This window comes from Anarrhichthys ocellatus, unplaced genomic scaffold (genome assembly GCF_004355925.1).
Source record: "Anarrhichthys ocellatus isolate YVR2014 unplaced genomic scaffold, GSC_Weel_1.0 scaffold1, whole genome shotgun sequence".
Classification (NCBI taxonomy): Eukaryota; Metazoa; Chordata; class Actinopteri; order Perciformes; family Anarhichadidae; genus Anarrhichthys; species Anarrhichthys ocellatus.
In genome coordinates, this window is record NW_022280031.1 from 16,156,876 (window position 1) to 16,173,086 (window position 16,211).

At 42.9% G+C, this 16,211-nt stretch overlaps 1 protein-coding gene across 1 annotated transcript in view; it reads right to left on the minus strand.

Moving 5' to 3' along the window:
* fer1l4 (fer-1 like family member 4) overlaps positions 1-15,603 on the minus strand; it is a 25,991-nt gene extending 10,388 nt beyond the window's left edge. Inside the window, exons 1-26 of the mRNA XM_031849635.1 lie at positions 15,589-15,603; positions 14,258-14,448; positions 14,028-14,127; positions 13,850-13,944; positions 12,903-12,947; positions 12,508-12,669; positions 12,316-12,376; positions 11,132-11,263; positions 10,075-10,137; positions 9,899-9,983; positions 9,647-9,815; positions 8,725-8,905; positions 8,011-8,197; positions 7,344-7,423; positions 6,126-6,251; positions 5,873-5,945; positions 5,220-5,323; positions 4,720-4,828; positions 3,648-3,876; positions 2,742-2,868; positions 2,544-2,644; positions 2,344-2,431; positions 2,135-2,251; positions 1,889-2,041; positions 1,574-1,769; positions 353-663 (exon numbers count right to left, since the gene is read on the minus strand). Coding sequence (XP_031705495.1) covers positions 353-663; positions 1,574-1,769; positions 1,889-2,041; positions 2,135-2,251; positions 2,344-2,431; positions 2,544-2,644; positions 2,742-2,868; positions 3,648-3,876; positions 4,720-4,828; positions 5,220-5,323; positions 5,873-5,945; positions 6,126-6,251; positions 7,344-7,423; positions 8,011-8,197; positions 8,725-8,905; positions 9,647-9,815; positions 9,899-9,983; positions 10,075-10,137; positions 11,132-11,263; positions 12,316-12,376; positions 12,508-12,669; positions 12,903-12,947; positions 13,850-13,944; positions 14,028-14,127; positions 14,258-14,448; positions 15,589-15,603 — 3,300 coding nt within the window. The remainder of the gene's footprint in view (positions 1-352; positions 664-1,573; positions 1,770-1,888; positions 2,042-2,134; positions 2,252-2,343; positions 2,432-2,543; positions 2,645-2,741; positions 2,869-3,647; positions 3,877-4,719; positions 4,829-5,219; positions 5,324-5,872; positions 5,946-6,125; positions 6,252-7,343; positions 7,424-8,010; positions 8,198-8,724; positions 8,906-9,646; positions 9,816-9,898; positions 9,984-10,074; positions 10,138-11,131; positions 11,264-12,315; positions 12,377-12,507; positions 12,670-12,902; positions 12,948-13,849; positions 13,945-14,027; positions 14,128-14,257; positions 14,449-15,588) is intronic.
* Positions 15,604-16,211: the final 608 nt, after the last annotated feature.

Sequence of the window (16,211 nt, forward strand, 5' to 3'; positions counted from 1 at the left end):
ACACACACACACACACACACACACACACACACACACACACACACACACACACAGAATATGTATGAAAACAGTTATTTAATATTTCTGTGGGCTTTGAGACTACAAATGTAAAACCTGCGTAAAAGCTGGAGATGTGGAGTTTGAAAGACACGTTTCCAGGCAGGAAGGATCTAAAGAAAGACACTATCCCATTGCATTATGGGAAATGTACGATCCAGGGGTATTTGTACCCATACTAGGAATTAAAAGTTATGATATCTCTACCTCTGCTGAACAGATCTTGACCATTTATAATAGAAATGGCAGAATCACTGGAGATATATAAAAAACAGATAAAAAACATCATTCAAGGTAAATTTTTATAGTAAAATAGACAAATACTAGACATCGAAGACTCCTGACTGTTCGACAGCAATCGCAGTTTTATTTTTGAAAAACGAATTAGTACAATTGATTTCTTAGAGCAGGTCGAGGCATGTGAATCGTAGGAATGTTTAAACCAATAGGACCTTTTAACCAGCGGGACGGTTGTACCTACCCTGGTGGTCTGGCACTGTGTAGAGAAGAGGACCTTGGCGAAAGGATCTGATAAGCCATTGTCATCGGCAGCAATCAGGCCACGCCCCTGATACATGTGACATCTTAGCTGGAAGTACCTGCTGTCTGCAGAGAGAGAGAGAGAAAGAGAGTAAAGGGCCATCCACATCAACAACAATAACTATAATTCAATCATTATAAAACCTTATATAACTATAAAAACAACAGCAGTGGGGACCGATATTTGATGAATGATAGAAACACTGACAGTCAATCAAAATCTATCAGAACTTAGGGGGCGTGATGTTCAACAAGGCAGACGACATCGTAAAGAAACTCGCCTCCTTATGATCAATAATCAATTAAAAATCTAGGCTGAATTATCCATATATTTCAAGGGCGGCATAGTGGTGCTGTGCATCTGTCAGAACCGTCATGGCGGGCGGATGCTGTTGATTTCAACATTTTACTGCTGATAGAAAATATGTTCCGAGACAATTTTATTAATCCACCCCTCTTGTGTGTGACGAATACAACTTTGTATCCCTGAGTGCAACAGTTCATAAACTAATTAACTTTTTTTTTTCGATTTTACAAACGAAAAAAGTAAAGTCCTTTATGGATGTTGTATCTGCTGTTTCTGACCAAGAAACCAAAACTAAAGAAATTATGATTATTATAGCCTCCTTGTGATTATAATACAAATAGCTAGCATGTACACGTAGTTCATATAAATGTGTAAAAGTAGGCCGTACATGTCTTGTAACCGTAGATTTTTAACTTCTCTAGGGGACAGAAGTGGACAGCTGGATTGTGCTGCTTTGCGCCACCGTTTACAGAACGTTAATCGCTCATCAGCGTGGATACTCCCATCGTTATCGTGAGAGAGGTCTTCCTCCAGCTGACCAGGACAGACTGCTATTGAGTCCAGGTAAAGCTTCATGATCGACAAGTCAAATTAAAACTAATCACTGGGCTTTTATTTTGAAGGAGAAACATTTCTCCACTCATTCTGACAACAGACAGAATGACTCACCCTGGCAGGACAGAGTGACAGGAAGCTTCCTCTTCCCCGCGGTGACCAGCCTCCTCTGCCCCTCCTCCTCTTCCTCATAGACCGGCAGAAACTCTTCCGGCAAGCAGTTGGTGACCTCTTTACTGTACTTGGCCAGACCGAGCCACAGGTAGACCTCAAGCTTCGCGAAGATCTCACTTGCTGAACCTCCTGGCGACTGGATATACAGACAGACAGACAAACAGACAGACGGACAGACGGAGAGACGTTTTCAGAGACAGAGCGGAGAACGTCATCGATGATTTTAGAGATGGACTTCAGCGTTAGGACCGTTACCTTCATGTAGAGGGTGGTGACTTTGCCGCAGTCCCGCCCCCTCTGCTCCTCCACCAATGAAAAGAGGATGGAGTAGGCGGGGATCCTGACGTAAGCCAACCGCTTGCTTCCACTCAGTAACCACAGAAACGCGTCTGGAATGGTGGTCTGGGGCTGGAGATAGGGTGGGGTGTCAGACATACTGAACATACTGCAACCTTTGATGTCTTTGTGGTGAGCTATAGAGACCACTTTATGACCTCTGACCTCTTTCGCCAGTCGGCGGAGTTTCCTCAGGAGTTTCCTGCTATCCATCAACCGCTGTTTGACCATCCGCCTGGTGAGCCTCCGCCTGAACCTCACTGCCTGTCTGGCCAGAAAGACCTGGAGACAGGCGGACATTAAGTCAGAAAGACAGACAGGAAGACAGTGAGACAGACAGGCAGGTACATGGAGGCAGGTGAGAGGAGACTCACCAAATTCTTCTTGATAAACTCCTTCCTGCATTTGTCCAGGTTGTTGGGACGAAACGGAGACTTCCTGTCTACGAAAACATTAAACTGTCTGCAGAGAGACAGACAGGAGGACGGAGAGAGAGACAAACAAGGCAAATCAAATCAAACCAAATCAAACATAATCTATTCTAACAAAAATGATTCAGTAGGAGGAGACTGACTTGCATGCGGCCACCAGCTCCAGCAGCACCTCCACCAAACGCTCCTTCATGTTACTCCTCGGCCTCCTCGAGAGACGTTCTACCTCATCAAGACCGAGCTCCTAAAAGAGGGGAAGGGGAGCAGAAGAGAGGATGAAATGTGACCACAGCTTTTTTAGGCATTGTGTGATAATAAAAAGTAAATTAAAGATCACTCGCCAGCCTGTCGGCCGTCTTGTTGAGCCAGTTCGCCTGATAGAGACGAAAGTTGTGATTTTCAAACTGACTCCAGACAAACAGACAAGGCTTGTCAGAGGGAGGCTGGAGAGGAAGACACTGGAACGACCTGAGAGACAGACAGGTAGACAGGTAGAGAGAAACAGACAGTAGGGCAGACAGACAGCAAGTGGATAGAGTTTGTGGAGTAGTTACTGTAGATCTTACTCCACTAAGAATCGCCACCGTATCATTGTAAATGGTAAATGGACTACATTTATATGTAGTGGCAGTTCACACACATCGATGGCAGCGAGCTACCATGCAAGGTACTGGTCAACCTATTGGGGCAATTGACCCTTCGCTAAGTCCCGTCCTCGAACACGGACTGGCCAATCATAGCGTAGCATCGTCCATCCAACTTTATGGCTGTGCTCCATAGACTCTCATGCAGATTTTGTTTTAGACTTCAGATTTGGGAAAACCCAGAGGTAGCTGGATGATGGGGTTTGGGAGAAGGGTGTCTCTTATTTGATGGAAGGATTGTGTCGTAGATAATTTACGTTTTTAGACGTTTATTAAGTCGTGTGCATGGGTAACAAGTACAAAGGTGTCAAAGACACACAAATCATTTAAACATAACGACATTTAAGTTTTCAGGTTCACTTTAAGTACCATAACAATCTTTCCTTAATTAATATTTCCTCAGTTAGTGTAGCCACAGGAGTTAACCTTGAATGGAGAGGGGACAGAACATATAACTCTGTTCTTGTGATTTGGTGATACGAGAGTTGGGATACACCTTGTTTTATACATGAAAACACTGTATCATACAGCTTTGGCGAGGTTTGCGCCCCCCATGCCCTAACCACATCACAGTTAGTGGTCGTAGGTGCAGTGGTTACATACCTGTCGTACTCGGTGGGCTGGGGTCTGGCGGGAGCAGACAAAGATCTGGACTCGGGTTCGGGACTCAGCACCTCCTCTCTGTCCAGCTCCTCCTCTGACTCCAGCAGGCCCTGCACCTCCTCAGTTAGATCTTCCCTGCTCCTTCTCAGCTCCTCCCTGCTCCTCCTCAGTTCCTCCCTGCTCCGGCTCTTCTTGGATCTCTCAACCTCCACGGCCTTCCCATAATTCCCTGCCAGAAACAAAACAGCTGATGGAGCTCAACGGTTTGATGTTGGAAATGATCTGAACCCCAGGTGGCCAAAAGGGTCCCAAAGCAGGCCCAATGCACTAACTAAAATTGTTTTTGGGGATTTTTTTTATCAGTTATCCCTCGTCCATCCCCCTAAAACTGAGCCAACCTCCAAATGAGCTCCAAATTTAGTCCCCCGGTACCGGAAAAGCATTCTTCATTCACACTCTCTCACAACTACAGTAAGTTTGTTTTTATATTAATTTACAAGTTTTGATTAAATCTCAACAATGTTGTGCTTGAATTTCAATTGCTGCTACAAATAATAATGCCTGCTTGCATTAATACTAGCTATTTTTGTATTAATGCAAGTATGATCCACTTCAAGAACTGTCCTCTTCTCTCCGAACACTTTTATTTATTTTTTTGTCTGTTTTGGGGTTTTTAACCACTTCAGGGTGAAGCTGGGTGAATGTCCTGTTTGACTGTGTTTATGCCAAGTGAAAATCTGCAGCAGATCAGGTCAGTTTATACAAACTGGAAGTATAAGGATGTGCTCTGCACAATAATAAATTATATGTCTCTCAATACCATCCAACCGAAAAGCAGTGAAACAGCCCTTTAACTGTGGAGAATAGCCGTTCCAGCTTTTGAAATTGTGAGAGTTTGCCACTTTCCTTAGTCTTGTGTTATAGTAAAAGTAATATCTTTAGGTGCACTGTTGGTCAAGTTTTTAAAGAAAATTACTTTTGGTTTTGGGAAATCGTGATGGATCAGTATTTTATGACTTCATTTAATAATTGTCCTAGTACAGAAACCCAGGACATAGAATACAATATTTACCTATGGAGAGTTCAAAGGTCAATGGTCTGGTTCCTACAGACGGGTCCATCATAGTGACTTCAAACAGAGACGCAAACAACAGAAAGTCCTCCCGTGGTCCCACGAAACCCTGAGGACGAAAAATAAGAAGAAAATCAGAGAGCTGCAGGATTTCTCTCTCTTTTCTACCTGGAACACCTCCTCTTATGCAACTCTGTCTTGTGGGGTGAAGTCTTGTTCTGCTTCCTCTTGTTTGTCTTGTGTTGTACATCCTTCCACTTGAGCAGGTAATAAGTATTTTTAAAAGTCTATCTTGTCACTGCTATGCAGATGATATTCAATTATACGTTAGGGATGAGAGGTGAAAATGGAAAATGTTTGTTCAAAAAATAATGAGAGAGCTTTGATATACGGTAGTTGCCTTCAGTCCAAAATGGCGGAGGCGTAGCTGATGTTGCAATGGAACGACCGATTAGATTTCACCTCTTATCAATGTAAGTTTCTTTGCCGGCGGCACTGACCTCAGGGAGTGGGTGGATCTCCTCAATCTCCACGGTAACAGCCTCCGGTACCTCAACTCCAGCCTCCCCAGAATCGTCCACCAATGCACTGGCAGATGCAGACGCTACGGCAACAACAAGTAAACAAACCAATGAATGAACTACAAACACAATGTGGAGGTCTCCAACCAAGATGTCCAAAATATGCCTGTGGGGCGACTCATGCGAGTCTGTAATAATACGATCAACACTGACAGTGACTGTTTATGCTCACAGGATTTCGTTACTCTGCACTTCTTTAGTAGCTGAAATATCAGACATCACCAACATTTGTACTGTACTATAGCATCATTTCTTCATTTCAACATCCTGGCTTTGAGACAAATCATTTTAAAAGCAACTGCAGTTGGAATAAAACTCAAACATCTGGAAACTCTGTTCTGAGATCCTTCATCTGAGTCAATAAAGGAGATCTCCCCCTGCTTGTGCAAAGCTAAACTAAACATGTCCTTGTCTCTGTACTGGACCCTCGGAGAAGAAACTGATATCCATCCATGTCCTTGAAGTAAACATTAAACTGGTTCTCCTCTCTGTTTCACCAACGTTCTCAAACGACAACTAAAAACCACGCCCCCTTTAAAGTTGTTCCTCCTGCTTCTCCTCAGTAGACTGACCTTCCTTATTCTTCCCCTTCATGATACTGCTCTTCTTCTTCTTCAGTCCCAGCTTCCCCGGCGCTCCCTTCATCTTCAAAGACACACAATAAAGAGTCGCATAAGAGTCAGTGAGGTCATGTGAGATTCGATGAGGTGATGTGCTGAAATTAGGTGGGTATTATTAAGGTCACATAAATAATGCGACAGGAAAATAGCTGCTGATAAATAGCTGGTTAAAAGACTGCGTTAACATACAATAAGTAGGACGTACCTTTCCTAAGGCGGCAGAGCTTATTTCTGAGGTGACTGCATCAGGCGAGGAGTAGACTTCTACAAAGAGAGCGAGAAGGATCCGACCGCGGTAGAAGATTCCTTCACCCAGACCCTGGTTCAAGGCCTGGAGAAGAGTGAGGGTTAGTCCAGTTCAGTCTGGATCAGTTTTGTTTAGTTTTTTTCTAATACTGTAGATATTCTATGAATAGTAGGTGGCTTGAAAATGGCAGGTCTAAAACCATAGACTGTATAAAGTATGGTTGAGGTCTCAGTGACGTCACCCATTACTTTCCGAAGAGCTGTTGTGAAGCTCAAAGTTGGTAGCTCCTGGCTGTCACCATCTTGGCAGTGACGACACAGCCAAACTCACCCTTTGCTAAATGGGCAAAGAGATGGATCGCCGGTTGGCCTGGTGACGCAGCAAAGGACACAGCTAGCAGCTAGCGCCCTCAATTATGCCTGACTTTAAGCCTTAATATAATATATTAAACGGGTGAGTTATCTAAGAATGTATCCCTCTACAGTTGTCAAAGACAGGGATATTGGCTATAGAGACCAAAACAATTTTATTCCAGGCTGTAAACGTGTTTATTTCTGTTATAAAGTTGGGTATTTTAACATGGGGGTCTATGGGGATTGAGTCCTTTTTGGAGCCAGCCTCAAGAAGCCTTTCAAAGAACTGCTGTTTCTGGCAAATCTGCATTGACTTCATTTCTCAGTGCCATAGGTTGCCGCATGGTTACAACCAATGTTACGGGTGGAGAAAAAGCAAAAACTTTAGATTTGACGTATGGCTCAGCCCACACTGGTGCTGACTCCACAAAAGGTCTATACGTGCCTTTTGTTTTTCCAGCCCACTTTGGATGAAACCCCGCCCACTCCCATATGATGAAAGCCTCGTCGCAGCATCCATTGTGCAGTGATTGAATGGTACTCATTGCCTCGACGCGTTCTTGTGATTGGATGCAATGCGGAATTATAAGTGACAACTTTGTTCGGCTCCTTTTCGGTAAACAGTGTAACTTTACTATCACAGCACGCTCCTTTTCCGTGAACTTGAAGTTAAGCTATCATCACATTGCAAAATCTGGTGAATCAGTGTTATTGACTGATTATCTGACGAGGTATCCTCAGAAAGAAAGCAAACAAGGGAATTTTCCAAATTGTTGAATTATTGTTTTAAATGTTAGGTTTGATTTGTTCCTCTCTGGTTTACCTGGTGGACGTCTCCGTGGGTCGAGTTCTTAGGCGATCCGTACAGGTTCAGCCAACTTGGTCCAAAAGTGGGGTTAAACCCTGCAGACAGACAGATATTTTACTGTAAATTCTCAATGAAAAGCTGACGTTCATATCATGGAGTCTGGCTGGTCTCCATTAAAGGCTTATAACACAAATTCAGCATTACATAGAAAATGTACACACACATAATTTCATACCACTCAGCAAAAAAACACTTTCTATTTTGACACCAACACTATTCTCACTTGCTGATTCCAGTTGATTAAACTTACTTTTGATCAAGTTGAATCTACTTCTAATTAAACTCATGCTTCCTTCAGACGTTCTACATTAAAAACCTACCAAGAAAGGAAGGAGTAACTGTACGCCCCTTGAAACACTGAAAGCCTTTTATAGTAAAGTGTTTAAGCAGGAAATGTTGCGTTCATTGAAAAATAACCTCAGCAAAATAGAAGGAACTAGAAATCTGAACAGTAGACAGCATCAAGAGCAAATAAATACAAGAGCAGATCAATTACAGGAAGTCTATATAAACCTACTTATAAAACAGGGAAATTAGAAATAAAGGCCCGTCTCTGCCTCTGTCAGATGTCTCAGAGTTCCATTAAAGTAAGAATAGTTTGTGTATAAACTGCGGGTCGTACCATTCCTGGTAGGATCAGAAATCTGCTGCAGGTCCAGGAAGTGCGTTGCCAGGGCGATGTCTCCCATCTTGGCGTCATCGAGGACCTGGACTCTGATTCGCTGAGCCAGAGGAGGAAACTGCTCGATGAAGGAGATTTCCTCGTTCCAAACTGGACAGTTGGCGGCGCTGGCAACCGAAGTCTCGCCCTGCAGACACAAACACACAAACACACACTACGATTACAAAATATCTGACTTGGCGACTCCGAGTTGTTGATTAAAAAAAACATTTCGCGTTTTTGACCACAAAGTTCCAAGAACTTTGGAACCAAAGGAACTAAACTAGTAAAAAAAAGTTCCATTTACGCATTTCGGTTTCGGTTTCCACAACATCTAAAGAATTGTGAAGAAGTTGAAAAAGTACCTTTTTTTGTTCATACTTATGTACTTTAATTGAAGTAGAATTCTGGATGTAGAACTTTTACTTATAATTAAGTATTTCTACACTGTGGTATTGCTACTTTTACTTCAGTAATGGATCTGAGTACGTGAAGTCCAGCCCTGCAAGCTCCAATCCCAAAGTTCCCCCCAGATTGTTTAGGTAGTCTATGTGGAAATACAGTGCAGGAACTAAATTTAGTTTCCAAGTTTCTCAAAAGTTTCTTGGTACTGGCTGCTACCTGGGGAGAATAAATATAACAGCACATGTACAGTATATATACATGTCTGAGTACCTGTTGTCCAGCAAAGGTCACGCATACGTAGGGATCAATGAAGATCGTCCGGTCAGTGGTCTTTGACATCTTGGCCATTAGCCCCGCCTCCATGGTGGGCAGACCCTCGGCCCTGTAGATCCGAACACGGAACCGAGCCCACGGACGCTCAGAAGCCATACCACGAGGAAGCAGCAGGTTCCTGCAAGAAAAACACAGCGTCAGAACCCAAAGCCAACCTCACCAGCTGTTTAACCTCAGATACAATATAATGTCATTTGTTAATAAATGCGATGGGGAGGTCAATAGTGGCCCACATCTCATTTTTGTCAAGGCCACAACTATATTTATCTGGCTGTGCCAATTCAACACTGTTATTTGATGTGATAAAAGTAATGATGATTGATGAATGATTTGTATGTGCAGACATGATGTTGACCTCCACCGCTATGCAGATGACACACAACTGTATGTCCCATTAAGGCCTGTCCTGTATTATAATTTTAAATTAAATGTCCTGCAGCTGAATGACTCCAAATCAGAAATAGTCATCATTACCCTCTGTAGCTGCAGCACTAGCAGCATTCATTATCACTCCTCTAGTCTTGGCACCTTTTCTAACAATGTATTTTAGTATTTTAGTATTGTATAGTATTATAATGTATTTTTAATGTACGCCTCTAACAGTAGAGGCCTTAAACTTAGGTGTCATTTTTGATTCTGACTCGTCTTTTGATGTCTGCTTTGCCAAACTAAGACAGCTTACCGAGATCAGATCACTCCTTTCCTCTGATTCCTGTCTGTGATTTGCTTGAGACCCTTTAGCCGGGACCTACTAAGTACTTTATAACATTGTTTTTGAAAGGTGCTAAAGGTGTTAAATAAATAAAGTTATCATTATTATTATTATATGACGATGCATTGAAGATGTATTGTTACTGACTTTTCGATGTCCTCACTGGCTCCAGACAGGGAGGGCGGTGGCAGACTGGGCATGCTCAGAGCGGCTCCCTTCATCAGCACACTGAGGCTGGCCTTGACGTAACCCTTGATCCCTGACCTGGTGTCTGCCGGGTCGGTGAGAGGAGCCCACTTCTGGTAGAAGCGGTGATCTGGAGAAGTCGCAGAGAGGTCAGAGGTCAGTGAGTACTGTGCAGCGTTTGGATCAGTACTGCAGTGTGAGCCGTTCTGGTACCTGGCTGGTTGTACACGGTGGAGATGTCAATCTTAAAGGTTCCAATGTGGGTCATCAGGAAGGCCAGAGTCCGCCTGTGGAACACCTGAGAGGAGGGGACATTTTGCAGGTGGTCACCAGACCACAGCAGTAGAAACAGAAGCAAAAAAACAAAACAACCAAACAGTAGAACTGACCTTTATCTCTATGACTTTATCCAAGAGGATCTGCGGAGCCTCCTGAAACTCAAACTGGAAGTTCTGAAAGAGAAGAGGAGGTAACCCACAAACTGTACTTCAGAAGCTGTAGCTTTCAGTTATCATGAGAGTGAGAGTGAAGATACTGGAAACATGTGAAACTAGATGACCTTACGAATCCACTTGATCACTGTCCGGCTAGCTTGTCAGGAAGTGGGCTGTGCAGTTTTTTTGTATGCAATGCAAATGTGTTATTTTTCTCCTATTCTAAAATGGTGTATTTTAATATTTCTGCATATTGGGTATGACTGGAAAGCTGAGACTCTTATGGATCCAGTTTTAATGTGTGATGATGTAAGTCCACATAGTCACATAGTGAAACCATTTTTTCACATCACTGTAAAAAGCTGACCTGTTGTTACCTATATGATAATCATATGAAAATGTACTACTGAAAACAAGAGACCACGGGTATGTATGGCTTTCCGAGGTTTATTGACGATAAGGTGGTTTCTGAGCACTTTTCGGAACAGAAGCGCTCTCCATACAATCGCTAAAAAACATAGCTTTTGCACCAAATTTTAAAAGTTTTTGATATCAAACAACAGCATTATGGTGTTCCTCAAAGTCTTGGTATTATAATGTGATATTTTGTAGGGATTTTTCAGAATTTTGATTAATTCTCGAGTGGTAAGAAATAGTTAAATTTAGCACCAAATCTGTGTAAGACATGGTATCAACTCAAAAACGTATGCAAATTTATGAGACACAAGTGAGCATTGGAATGGCCATTATAATCTTCCATCATCATGTTCTAAGCCCTTTTACACTTTCACAATTTATCCTAATTAACCAATTGATTAACTCAATATACAACAAAGTGCTAAGCTGCATCTCAAATGAATCTTCAGCTTCAAAGCTTTCAGATGATCTATACCACGCCTATGTGATAGATAATGTTATGTGACAGATACCTCTACCCCTCTATTAAAGTACTCTATATTACACTACCCTGTATTGTACTATGCTCTACTGTACTGTCACCTCTCTGTAGTACCTCGTTGTAGAAGGGGCAGTTGGTGGATTTCTGCGTCGCGGTGTGTTTTTTCTGATCCCCCACTCTGATGAAAACTGCAGGGTTCATGTTCACTCCAACCAGCTTCTGAGCCTCCAGGATGTTCACATTCAACTGCACACAAACACAAACACACACACACACACACACACACCCCAATGATGTGAGAAAAGCTTCATGGTTTCCTCTGAATGGCTGTGAAGTTTGTTTGCTAATCATCTCCCGTTGAAGAGCATCAGATAAGTTAGAACTGAGTGAATCCTCGCCACCCAACCCACATCAGAGGAACAGTGCCTGTGGACTGACAGAAGGGGGTCTATCTCTAGAGGGTATTTCATTTAGGCTGCTGGAAAAGAGAGTCCTGCTGATTGTTGAACTTCAGCTCGAGGAGACACAATGCAGATTCTGTCCCAGTAGTGGAACAGTAATCAAGGATGCTGCAGGGTTCATGAGAGTTTGCACATCCATCTTACATGTTTGGAGAGGGATTATGACTCTCAGGGTGTCTCGCGGGGGATGCTGCAGCTGTACCTCTGTGCTTTCCCTGGTAAACCTGTGTTTAAAGTCACAACGCTGTGAATTTTGGGTAACCTAAGTCTGTGAGTCCGTAAATTTGGAGATTGGGATTGGGCTTTACCGTGTCTATCTGCTGTTTGGTGCTGAGCAGGTATAGTGTACAGTTGGTTTTTACAGATTTTTCTCTTAACCCTTTTTAAGAAATCATTCTAACCCCATCATTCGAAGCATTGTAGATCAACATTTACCCCTGAGCCTCTGGGGTTTTAAGAGGTTAATACCACCGCCTGTTGCAGAAACGTGGTGAGAGTGAACCAACACAGTAAAGTTGTGGGTCAGAGAGCTAAACAATGAGCTGAAACTCACTTTAAAGCTCCAATAAGTCGAGGTGAGCTGCAGATTCATCTGATAATTTTCTGCAGGTTCATCCTCTCACATAAAGATAAATAAAGATTTAGGTTATAGTCACTTTAATTAGAGGGTTTCAGGGCATGCTGGAGGGATTACACGTCACCTCAGGAGCCTTCCAGGAGTAGCTCGAGGATGTGGCCGGAGAACAGGATGTCTGGGCTGCCTTGATTAGCCGGTATGCCACGATAACATGGACCAGCATAGACACCTCAAAAAAAGGAATACAGGAATAAACTCACCTGGAAGCTCTGAACTCTGGGCATCGCTGCAGCAACACTTCTGTACATCGGCCTGTAACGGCTACAAACACACACACACACACACACACACACACACACACACACACACAAACAAACATTGTTGACAGCAGATCATGAGATGACAGAACTCAGGTAAACAGACAGACAAGACAGACAGTAAAGTAACCAGACCTCAGCAGAGGAGTGAAGATGACGTCGGAAGCCTCCAAGTCCATAATGTCATCATCAAAATCATCATTGTCATCATCATCTTCATCCCCGGTCCGGACCAGGCTCCGCCCAAGATGCCGAGTCTCTCTATCCAGCTGACCTGAGCGAGCGACAGTCAGCTGACTGACAGGAGAGAAAGAGAGAGAGAGAGTAGTTAATACTGTGTGTACGTTGTTGTTCTGTCAGAAGTAGAGGGGTAGGAGGAATATTTAGTTCCAGGGGATGAGGATCACGATTGGATGTTCAGTCTAGAGTCCCACTGATAGTTTTTCACGTCTAATATTTTGGCAGATGGTATCAGTATCCAGTAACGCTCAAGCTAAGAGGATGAACGTGTGAGTCGTGTAACTTCTCACCTTTCAGGGTCATTAAATCCATCATTCCTGATGACCAGAGCTGATCTGAGGATCAAGGAAGAGAAAAGAATCATGTGTTCAGTCTGGTCAGATCTGGAGGCCTCACACTAATTTTGTTTGTTTTTTTCTAGTTTCCCCTGCTTCCAATATTTGCGTTAAGTTAAGATAAACACGTCCTGGTGCCGCTTTCACAAAGACAGACTTTGACTACGGTAAATGGTAAACTGTTTTTGTAGAACATCTTTCTAGTTTTCCGACCACTCAAAGCACTTTTACACTACATGTCATTCATATGTTGATGGCAGGGGATACCATGTCCTACCATCAGGACTAATCATTCACACCTATTCATACACTGAAGGCACAGTCCTCGGAGCAATTTGGGGTTAAGTGTTCTTAACCAACATGGACTGGAGGAGCCGGGGATCGAACTGCCGAAATCTTCTGATTGGAAGAAGACTTTAAATGCTGCCAAATTGTAAACAAATACAGGCTAATATATATATTGATAACTCAGCAGCCAGGCTCAGTGTAGTTTCTTTGGACAAATGAGAAGGACTGACAATATTAATAATAGGTTAATATCTCGAAGAACTCGCTCCACTATATCGTTAGCAAAGCACCAACTATGACAATTTCTGAGTTAGCCTGGCAGTAGGCTAACTCAGTCTTTATTTTGTCAAAACTGTCTAACTTCCATTTGACTGATCTAAAGGTCTCTGTGAAACCAGTGGATCTATCTCAGCACTGGACACACAGAAATCTTCTCATACGACTCTGGAGAAGACAGGAAAGAAGACGATTTAAATGAACGTGGGAGTTCGTCTTTAGTGTGCAAATGATAACTAAAAAGTTATGTTTCCCTCATTTAAACAACGACCGGAGAGTTGTTCTACAGATATGTGGAAAAATATGTGTTCCGGTTCAGTTTGGACACGATGTCTTACTCATCATTGTCTTCGACTTTCAGGAAGTCAAGTCCCTCCCAGCTTCCTGCTGCTCCCTCAACTGGATGATATCGAATGTCCAACTCGATATAAATCTGCAGAGAGAGAAGAAGAATCCAGTTAGATGTCAACCGACGACAAGTCTTAAATATGCGTGTGTATTTTTGTGTGTCCTCACATCAGTCAGGGAGTAGTTGGCATCAGTGAGCGGTTCCCGCAGCAACAGCCTCCCAGCTGTAACGACATGCTGGAGGCTGACGACCAGCTTACCAAGCAGTCTACACACACACACACACACACGCACACACACACACACAGTTTATGTTTGACAGACATGAAAACAATGTGTATGTGTGTGTGTGTGTGTGTGTGTGTGTGTGTGTGTGTGTGTGAGTGTGTGTGTGTTACCTGTTGGAGAAGACTTTACTGCAGTTGTAAACACTGATGGACAAAACTTCATCTCTGATCACTTTACCATAGTGAGGCCACCGGAAATGCTGTGCACACACACACACACACACACACACACACACACACAGGTTACTTTCGTTGTAGAATTGCTCTGTGTATGTCTTATGATAGCAAAGGGTCTCTGGTGTCTGATGTGAATGTCCTCATTGATATTTTTCTCCACCTTTGACGTCTCCCATATATTGTCTCATGTGAAGTAAATACACACACATTTCACTTCAGTTTCTTGCTCAAAGACACTTCAGAGCCGGGGATTGAACCACCAACCCTGTGATTGAAGGCCAGCGCATTGAGATACAGCCGCTATATATTAACGTCAATATCAGGCAAACTGCTAACTTTTGTTTACAACAAAGAAACACGAAGAAGGGAGAGACCATTTCTGTCTTGACTGTGGATATTTCCCTTCACAACCATTAATCATCATGTGCTACAGTAGGTTTAGTCACACACACACACACACACACACACACACACACACACACACACACACACACACACTCCTGGTCACACCTGAAGAACAAACACAAGCCTTACTCAGAGGCTGCACAGAGAAAAATAACTCAACCTAGATACTAACTGCTGCGTTCATGTCAGTCTGAGCTGTGGGCAGTGATTATGTCAACAAACAAGTGCCGATGTAGTAAAGTGTGGAAGCTTCGGTTCAACAAATGTGTTCTCCCTTTGTAAAATCACACAGTGTAATGAAATTTATTTTTTAAGAAAGTCTCCCGTTGACTTCTGTTCTGATTGAGAAATGTTGTATTTACATTTGTACAGCTCTAGACACTACAGCACCCATGAGCCTCAGCGGCTGTCGTGTGGTTCACCCCATCGAGTCACGGATGATACACCCATTGAAGTATACTGCGGCTTTATGGACGATTTTATGGTCGGTCGACCACTTTGGTTGAGGCTAAATTATCTCAACAACTATACAATGTATTGCCATAAACTTTGGTTCACACATTCATGTCGCCTTCAGAACGAATTGTAATAAATTCCCAACACTTTTCATCTACTGTAGTCTTGTTTGACAAGACTATAAAGCTGTGTCCGAATCAAATAGCAACCTCCGGTGCCAAAAACTGCCGTTCCTCAAATGGCCACTTAATTCTGGCTCTAAAAGCGAGTCAATCCCCATTGACCCCCATGTTAAAATGCCCACTTTTAAAGCAGAAATTACAGCCTGGTACAAAAAATGGTTTTGGTAGCTAAATTTCCTGTTAATTACAACTGTACGGGAGGTGAATTTTCATACAACTCACCCGTTTAAATGACATCTTATATATCTTATAGTTTGGCATAATTGAGGCTGCTTCGAGTGACAGGTGGGTGCTTAACCAGGTCGTTAGCCGTTAGCTGTCTGATCCGCCTCGGCTCCACCAATAGAGTTCAGCCCAGTTCCACTATCGCCCCTAAGGCCTGAAACCCTGAACCCTCGGGGGCCTTAACTGACGTCACCTGGTAAATAGTTGAGCGTCAGAGGGTACAAGGGCTTGAAATGGTTAAAATATGAATGGGACACCACTTTGCAGCGACATCTTGGCTTACTATGACAATGTCATAACATGTTATGCACAATTGTGGTTTTCATTTTACATTTTTTACTCCCTGATTTGAAGCTCTTCCAGGCTCTTGCCTTACGAGACGAGAGGTAATTGTCAATTAATCTATTTATTCGTTTTTGTCAAAAAAGCTTCAGTCTGAATCAAACTGACATTGCAATCCATAGAGCCACTATAGTTGCTATATATAATTCCTGCTAAAAACTGTTAATTCAAGAGGATGAATTGTTTTGTTGTTGTGGGGCTCAGTAGAGTGCAGTAGAATAAAATAGAATCACATCTGTAGGTGTGTATGTGTTGAAGGAGTGGCTGTGTGTGTGTGT